Here is an 8,063-nt window from a genome sequence, read left to right on the forward strand (position 1 = left end):
AGACACATGCGATGGTAGCTGCGATTGTCGTATATAACAGGATTAATGTGTTTTTCTATGTGTCGTCACTGCAAGGGAATGTCTTGTACCAATTAAAACTTTGATATTATTGAAGAAGAAAATGATGATATTCCCCGAATAAATAAAACAATTACAAAAATTGTTTCACGTTTAATAAAAGTTTGGATAAATATTTTTGGGAATTTTCTAAATGTTTTTATCTGGCATCACTGTTGCTGAGATTCTGAGAAACCCTGCATCGCTGAAAGCCGAAGAATCCGATCCATACTAAATAGTATAAATTACAACGTGACTTGCTTTACTTTGGATTGTATTTTGTAATTGATTCATACTTTTGTGTCTAAAAGAAGCTTATCAAAATGGTAAAGTGTGTTTTATTAATTGTCCATAGTTTATAATAACGTTTTTCCATGTTTTTATCGTCAGCAAAGAATGATGTTTGACAGTCATTGTCTTGTTCTTTTACCGAGGCTTAATAATCACGTTGCTTTTGGTACCTTCTTTTTACATTTTATGCCCATTTAAGGCTAAATATACACGAAGTTCGCCAACACCCAACTGATGACAAAACTTTGAACAGGTGGTCTTAGGGGTTTTTAGAAAGGGTAAAACCAAAATAATAAGAATAATAATTTTATGGAAACGAAATAGTGAAGGGATTTAAAATCCTATAGCTTTCCCAGAAAAAACACTTCAAATTATGACAACTACTGAGATATGATAAAATATTTGTAAAAAATGTATAAATTCAGCAAAAAGTCTAGACAACCAAATTTATTATTGTAAACCTGCTGGAGCTCAACGAAACTCTAAATTTAGAGAGCATATTAACTAGTCTCAGATTTTCAACATGTTATTTGAAATCTACACTCAAAATACTGGGAAATGTCATGTCATCTTGTTGGACATAGTGACATAAATAGTTTTTACCCAGACACCTCCTTAGGCGACTTTTAAAGCCATTAGTTCAGGTGGCTAGGTTACAATGCATAGGAGGGTGGTGGCAAGCCACGCGAGCCAACAGCTCCCTACACTTACTATTACCATTAACCTCAACAAGTTTTATATATTACTCTAATTATGGCACCCAAGTTTTAAAACCTCCGCTAAGATGTCAGTGATTTTTTAGCTGACATTATTAATGCTCTCTAATTATGGAATTGAATCTTGAGTCTTAATTTTTCTTTCTTTTTCATGTACCTTTTCATTGCATTCTGGTGCATATTTAAATATTTGGTAAGTACATGTTTAATATGTAATATTATACATAGCTTTCAAGAAAGTTACCCTTTTAAATCCATCACAGGAGGTTGATGGACTTTTGTTAAAATTAGTTGGGTTAGGCATTCTTTATGCTGTTTATAGGTTTGAACCAATTTGAGTTAATTAATAGAAATTAATGGTCTATAGTAATAAGTGTAGCATTAGTCTTAAATCTTATACCCACCATGGAGCCATATTTTGTTGTAGTACAACAGCAAATTCCTTATTATAATGGAAACTTAAATGGAATGACCAAAAATTTTTTTACCTAAACAGTTTTATCACTGGCCCAGTAGATCTATTAGTTCTAATATTTATTGAGTGAAACACGTACAACATTCTAACATAACATAACATGTTTATATATATATATGTTCTCTATTTATACTAAAAATCCTGCAAGAAAATAAATTTTTAGCCGATCTTGGGTATGATGATTATAATAAAAATGATTAATTAAATTATTTTTGAAAATTTATTTTAGGTATTTCACGCCAATTAGATGTCATTAAATCCTGTACGAATTTTGAAAGGAGAAGCTGAAGAAGAAAAAGCTGAAACTGCTAGACTTTCTTCTTTCGTTGGGGCCATTGCTATTGGTGAACTAGTTAAAAGTACCTTGGGCCCCAAAGGAATGGTAATCTAATATATTTACAAATTTTTGTGACATTTTATTATGAAATGGCAAGCAAGTTTTAACTTATGCTACTTTGGTATTTATTTCGGTGTTAAATAATGTTTTTGGTCATCTTGTACATGATTGCAATTTCGATTAGTTAGAAAATGTTAGTGTGAATTAACAGATTATGAGAAAATTGGTTTTAAATAATTGTGAAAAACTTGGTTATTTAGACGCGAACCAATTAACTGGGAAAATAGAGATATCGGTAACTGATACCAATATAAGTTTGGATCAGCCCATCACTAGAAAATGGTAATTGAAGGGGTACAATGGAGAGTTAAATTCAGAAAATGTATAAATTATATTGATAGATTCAACACATTAACAGTGAAAATGGTTGATTAAGAAACTACTGCCATACGGTTAAAAATGTCGCACGAATAATTTACACAGTCGGTGCCTTCTCTCATTTAGCTATTCCATACTGATGTAGTGGTTTGTAAAATCTAATAGCTTAACCCCTTCCATCAAGGGATAAAATATAAAAAAAGAAAAAATTTACTGTTTGGGTCAGTTAATGGAAAGTGTTGCTATCTATCGTTGTAGGTTGTATCACCTTGAATTTTCCCAGAGGAGGGGTGGGGGAATAAATGCTTGCTGTAAAAACTCTGGAACAAGATTTTGAACTCCCAACATTTTCCCACCACTGGCACCTACGAGCAACAAGCACAAGGAGAACGCCGCTAGCCTTTAAACACTCTAATGCAGGGTTGTGAACAAATTTCATTGGACGTTTTTCGGAAAGGGGGAAGACAATTTCCAATTACCCCTTCCGACGTCAGCAGGCGCTAAAGCGTCTAACCGATGAAAAATGTACACTAGAAAAAGCATGACTTTTGACGGGTTGCGTTCTCCTTTTGTGGGGTGCTGTGGTTGTTGCTCCTAGCTGGCACTGACCTTTAATTAAATCATTCTTAATGGTGTACTTCATAGGACAAGATCTTATTATGCGAAGGACGACAAGAAGGAAAGGTAGAGGTAACGAATGATGGAGCAACAATATTGAGGTCAATTGGAATTGACAATCCAGCTGCCAAAATCTTAGTCGGTGAGATGTTATTTCTGGTTATATTTGATATTGATGTGTAGAATTTTGGGAAAGGGTTAGTATAATGAAAGACCTGTTTCTGGTATTAGTTACTAAAAGACAGATACACCATGTAATTGAAATAATATACTTCATTAGTAATCAGAAACAGAATTGTAATTCCATTTATAATTATTTAAATTTTTTTATTTAAAAAAACCTTCTGTATTTCACACTTGAAAACCAATTTAATATGAAATGAGTTAAATCTAAAATTTGTTCGGTTGTGTTATGTTGCATATCTCATCAAATTTTCTTTCTTATAATTTCACATAAATATACAAAATATCCATTGAAGCTATAAAAATATAGGTTGTATTTTTGTAGGCTCCAGGCAGATTCCATATTGGTATTAAAAAAGTTCATGACTTTCTTTTTTGCAGAGATTTCTAAAGTTCAAGATGATGAAGTTGGTGATGGGACCACATCAGTGACTGTATTAGCATCTGAGCTTTTAAAAGAAGCAGAATCCCTTGTATCGATGAAAATACATCCGCAAACCATTATTTCTGGTTGGAGGAAAGCAACGAGTGTTGCAAGAGAGGCCCTAGTAAATGTTGCCAAAGACAACAGGTTGGTAGCAAATTTCTTAATTTTTAAGTGTTCGATACTAGCTAGTTTTTTTTAGGTACATAAGGGAAATTTAGTTATCTTATGTAAAATTGCGACGCCTTTTCGCTGTTTAACTTGAAATAGTATTATTGTATCCATGGGTCAGATTAATTATTAAAATACTTGTTTTTGGTTTTAAAGTGGAAACCCTGAGAAATTCCGACAAGATCTCTTGAACATTGCTAGAACAACGCTTAGCTCAAAAATCTTAGCTCAGCATAAAGAATTTTTTGCGCATTTAGCTGTTGATGCAATTTTGAGACTTAAAGGGTCTGGAAACTTACAAGCAATTCAGGTCATAAAGAAATTAGGTGGAAACTTAACAGATTCATTTTTGGAAGAAGGTATTTATTTTTTTATAATCGAAGGTTCTCAAATTTCCATTCTCATGCCTGTGTGTGTTTTTTTAAGGATTCTTATTAGACAAAAAAGTTGGTGTTAATCAACCAAAGAGGGTGGAAAATGCCAAAATTCTTGTTGCAAATACGCCAATGGATACTGATAAAATTAAAGTATTTGGCTCTCGCGTTAGAGTTGACTCTGTTGCAAAAATTGCAGAATTGGAAGTTGCGGAGAAGGAGAAAATGAAAGATAAGGTGTGCCTCTGATTTTGTTGCATTTATTTTATTGGTCTTCTACAATTCCTTTTTATCATTTTAGGTGGATTTAATTTTGAAACATAATTGCAATGTGTTTATTAATCGTCAGCTAATATACAACTACCCTGAACAACTTTTTGCCGATGTTGGAACCATGGCAATTGAACATGCTGATTTTGATGGAATTGAACGGCTAGCTTTAGTTACTGGTAATGTGATGATAGATCAAAATTACTTATTTGTTAAACAAAAGCATTAGATCATAGGACTTAAATTATTTTTAACATCTCTTATGGTTCACGTACATGGTTTGGATTGTTAACTATGTTTATAAGTGATATATAGCTTAAACCTAGGCATATGCGTGTACTCGGCTCTAAGCTTGAAAAGCCTTAGTTGAAAAGATCAAAAATGGTTTGAGCCTCAAATCGAGGCCTAGGCTTAACTTTCGAGTACCCGAATGGTGGGAAAAGCTACTACAAAATTCCCTTTGGTCCCGCCTTTAGATCTCTTATTGGGTGAGGTAAAAGTCCTAGTTGTTTTTGATTGGTCACTGATTTTAAATGTATAAAATGAAACCAAAACCATAAGTTACATAACATAGGGTGCCCTGGTTGTTTGGCGGTTAATCAGTCCACTATTTTATTGTTGTAATCCCTTGTGTGGCCAGTTATTAATTTAGACCACAAATATGGCTTCAAATAAGCGTAAAAGCTCTGGCAGTAAATATTCTTTTAATGAAGAAATAGTAGAACCTAGTGATAGAGCTGTTACCCTAATTATTCGAGTACTCTAGACCACTTTTTAAGCCAAGCCTAAAAGCTCGAAAGCTCAAAACCCAAAAATCAAGGCTTGCACGTGCCTACTTAAACCCTTGCATTTGTGGTATGTATCTCTAATATTGCTAAACAAAGTCTGGTGTAGCCGTTTAAGAAAATTCTACCATAGTTGGGATTGGGATGTACTCTATTTGTATTCTCTAATTTAACAGTTGCCGAAAAATTAAACTAGGCATGTAAGCATAAATATTTAAATCACCTACTTTTATAATTTCCATCATTTTTTTTGGTTAAATATAATATGGTTATTTTTTTCTCAGTAATAAATTTTGAAACTAAACTTTTCTTTAGGTGCAGAAATAGTTTCCACATTTGGAAACCCTGATAAAGTGAAGCTTGGTACCTGTGATTTAATTGAGGAAGTGATGATTGGAGAAGACAAGTTATTAAAATTCTCCGGTGTTCCTTTGGGTGAAGCGTGTACCGTGGTTTTGAGAGCCTCTACCCAACAGATCCTTGATGAAGCGGAAAGATCTTTGCACGATGCACTTTGCGTTCTTTCGGGTACAGTAAAGGAAACAAGAACCGTTTGTGGTGGTGGAAGCGCAGAAATGTTGATGGCCAATGTTGTTCTCCAGTTGGCCCAAAAAACTCCTGGAAAGGAATCTATTGCTATGGAATCTTTTGCTAAAGCTCTAAGACAGGTTGGTTTTAAATACGTTCTACCTGTAGATATATCTAGGCATGTGCTAGTACTCGATCAAAAAGCCTTTTTTGAAAAGCTCAAAAATGGTTCAAGCCTCAAATTGAGGCCTAGGCTTAACTTGAGTACTCGAATGGTGGGAAAAGCTACTACAAAATTCCCTTTGGTCCCGCCTTAAGATCTCTTATTGGGTGAGGTAAAAGTCCTAGTTGTTTTTGATTGGTCACTGATTTTAAATGTATAAAATGATACCAAAATCATAAATTGCATAATGTAGGGTGCCTTAGCTGTTTATTGTCAGTTGTTTGGCGGTTCATCAGTCCACTATCTTCATGTTGTAATCCCTTGTATGGCCAGTTATTAATTTAGACCACAAATTTGTCTTCAAATAAACGTAAATATTCTTTTAATGAAGAAATAGTAGAACCTAGTGATGATTTCAGTTTAAATGATTCCTCATCTGATGAAAGTACAATTTCTACTAGTTCTGATCAAATTCATCCTAGTGGCCACTTATTCCCGTACTCTAAATCCCTTTTTTAAGCTAAGCCTAATTATTTGAGTACTCTAAATCCATTTTTTAAGTTAAGCTTGAAAGCTCGATAAAATGTTAAAGCTCGGCTTGATACTCTAAAAGTGAAATTTTTCATACTCTTAAGCTCAGCTTGAAACCCAAAAATGAAGGCTCACACATGCCTAGATATATCTTAATTGTCCTCAGCTTTTTTGGGGGTTTTCTTAAAAAAAAGTGGCGGAGTGATGAAGTCTTTTTTGAAGCCCTAGACTTAAGCCCCCATTGACATTCCAAATAAAAGTCTATAGTAGAAACTTCATAAGGGCTTTGCCCTGCCATTGTTTTTTAAAAGGGCGTAGAAACCAAATCAAAAAATAATCTTGAAACGTGAATTTTTAAATGTAACTAGCGCCAATCATCCATCGATTTCTATTACACTTGGTGACGGAAATGTGACATTCTTTAATGCAGCTTAATATGGAAGTTTAAATACCAAAGCTAGCCCTAAAACTATATATCCCTAAATATTTTTTAGGGTACATTCGAAAGCTAAAATTCATATAGCAGTTTGATGCTATTCCTATTTAATATTTTTTATTCCTTGTGATTATTTTATAGATTCCAATTATAATTGCTGACAATGCTGGTTATGACAGTGCGCAATTGGTTTCAGAGTTGAGAGCAGCACACTCTGATGGGAAAACCACATACGGCTTAAGTAAGTAAAACCCTCAGAAATGGTTTTTTATTCAGGAAAGTTATTTTTTTCAAAAACTTTATTGGAACTATGTATTAAAATTTTAATTGTTTGATATATAAATAATTATTATAGTTACATTCTTTAACAAGCATAAAAACAACACTTCTTACTATCCCTCTATTGGGATAAATAGATATGATTTTAAAGGTTACTTCGCTGTTATATCGTTCTGGTTCATAAAGATTATTTTTTATTGCACAGCTCACGTTTTTCAGAATAAGTCCATTTCGAGCACTGTTTAAAAACCATAGACGCTAATTCTAATTTTTAAACATGACTTGCTCCTTCTGATACCTTTTCACATTGTGCAGTGTGATTTACAGTTTCTAGTCTGGAGAGGGATTGGCAGAAATGTGTTTTGGTTTTAGGGGAGACAAAATTAGTAAAATGTTTATTGGTTACAATTTGTTTTAATGATAATGTTACTTTTGTTCTTCAGATATGGAATCTGGTTGCATTGATGACATGGAGAAAATTGGAATTACAGAATCATTCATAGTGAAGAGACAAGTTCTTTTAAGTGCTTCTGAAGCCGCAGAAATGATCTTGAGAGTAGATAATATTATTAAAGCCGCACCTCGTCGCAGAAATCCTGATAGAAGTCATTAAATTGTACTAATATCTTTTTCAAATGAAGTATGAACAACCATTTGCACATAATCAACCTTATGCTAGGCAACTGTATTCTTGAAGTGGAAATAACTAACTTATAATTTTCATGTAAACCCTGCTTTAATAAACATTTTCATACGTTATTGTTTGAAATTTGGTTTGACTTGTCATTCACTAGAAAATTGACAACAGGAACATTTACAATTGAATTATAATTTCTGATAACTCAATTTTTTTTTATTGAAATTTATCAATTGTCTTGCCCTAGCACTTTGCCTATTTTTAAGTTTTATAAAATCATTCTACATATAAGATTTTTATAACGAATGAATATGCAATCAAGAATGTATTTTGGGAGGATTTTTAGTGGTGTTCGCAATCCCCGACTCATGCGCGAAGAGTAAGCCTTCCCCTGACGTAATCAAAATTCA

At 33.3% G+C, this 8,063-nt stretch overlaps 1 protein-coding gene across 2 annotated transcripts; it reads left to right on the forward strand.

Annotated features, from left to right (window-relative positions):
• Window positions 1-239: 239 nt before the first annotated feature.
• Window positions 240-7,785, forward strand: CCT2 (chaperonin containing TCP1 subunit 2). Of its 2 annotated transcripts, none has more exons than XM_090166555.1 (10): window positions 240-383; window positions 1,787-1,921; window positions 2,900-3,014; window positions 3,437-3,626; window positions 3,807-4,009; window positions 4,077-4,261; window positions 4,326-4,473; window positions 5,395-5,747; window positions 6,879-6,978; window positions 7,460-7,785. In XM_090166555.1, the coding sequence occupies exons 1-10, from the start codon at window positions 381-383 to the stop codon at window positions 7,627-7,629; spliced, it is 1,602 nt and encodes a 533-aa protein (XP_090022681.1). In that variant the 5' UTR covers window positions 240-380; the 3' UTR covers window positions 7,630-7,785. The 2 variants fall into 2 exon arrangements, with proteins under 2 accessions (XP_090022681.1, XP_090022682.1); XM_090166556.1 differs by lacking the exon at window positions 240-383 and adding an exon at window positions 538-626.
• The last annotated feature ends 278 nt before the right edge of the window (window positions 7,786-8,063 follow it).

This window comes from Leiobunum rupestre, chromosome 2 (assembly GCF_980474605.1).
Source record: "Leiobunum rupestre chromosome 2, qqLeiRupe1.1.hap1, whole genome shotgun sequence".
NCBI classification, from domain to species: Eukaryota; Metazoa; Arthropoda; class Arachnida; order Opiliones; family Sclerosomatidae; genus Leiobunum; species Leiobunum rupestre.

Bases quoted from the DNA above. Each gene is read 5' to 3' on its own strand.
- CCT2 (XM_090166555.1), top strand. The intron at 3,015-3,436 runs GTGAGATGTTAT...TCTTTTTTGCAG, and splicing joins AGCTGCCAAAATCTTAGTCG to AGATTTCTAAAGTTCAAGAT. The intron at 4,010-4,076 runs GTATTTATTTTT...TGTTTTTTTAAG, and splicing joins AGATTCATTTTTGGAAGAAG to GATTCTTATTAGACAAAAAA.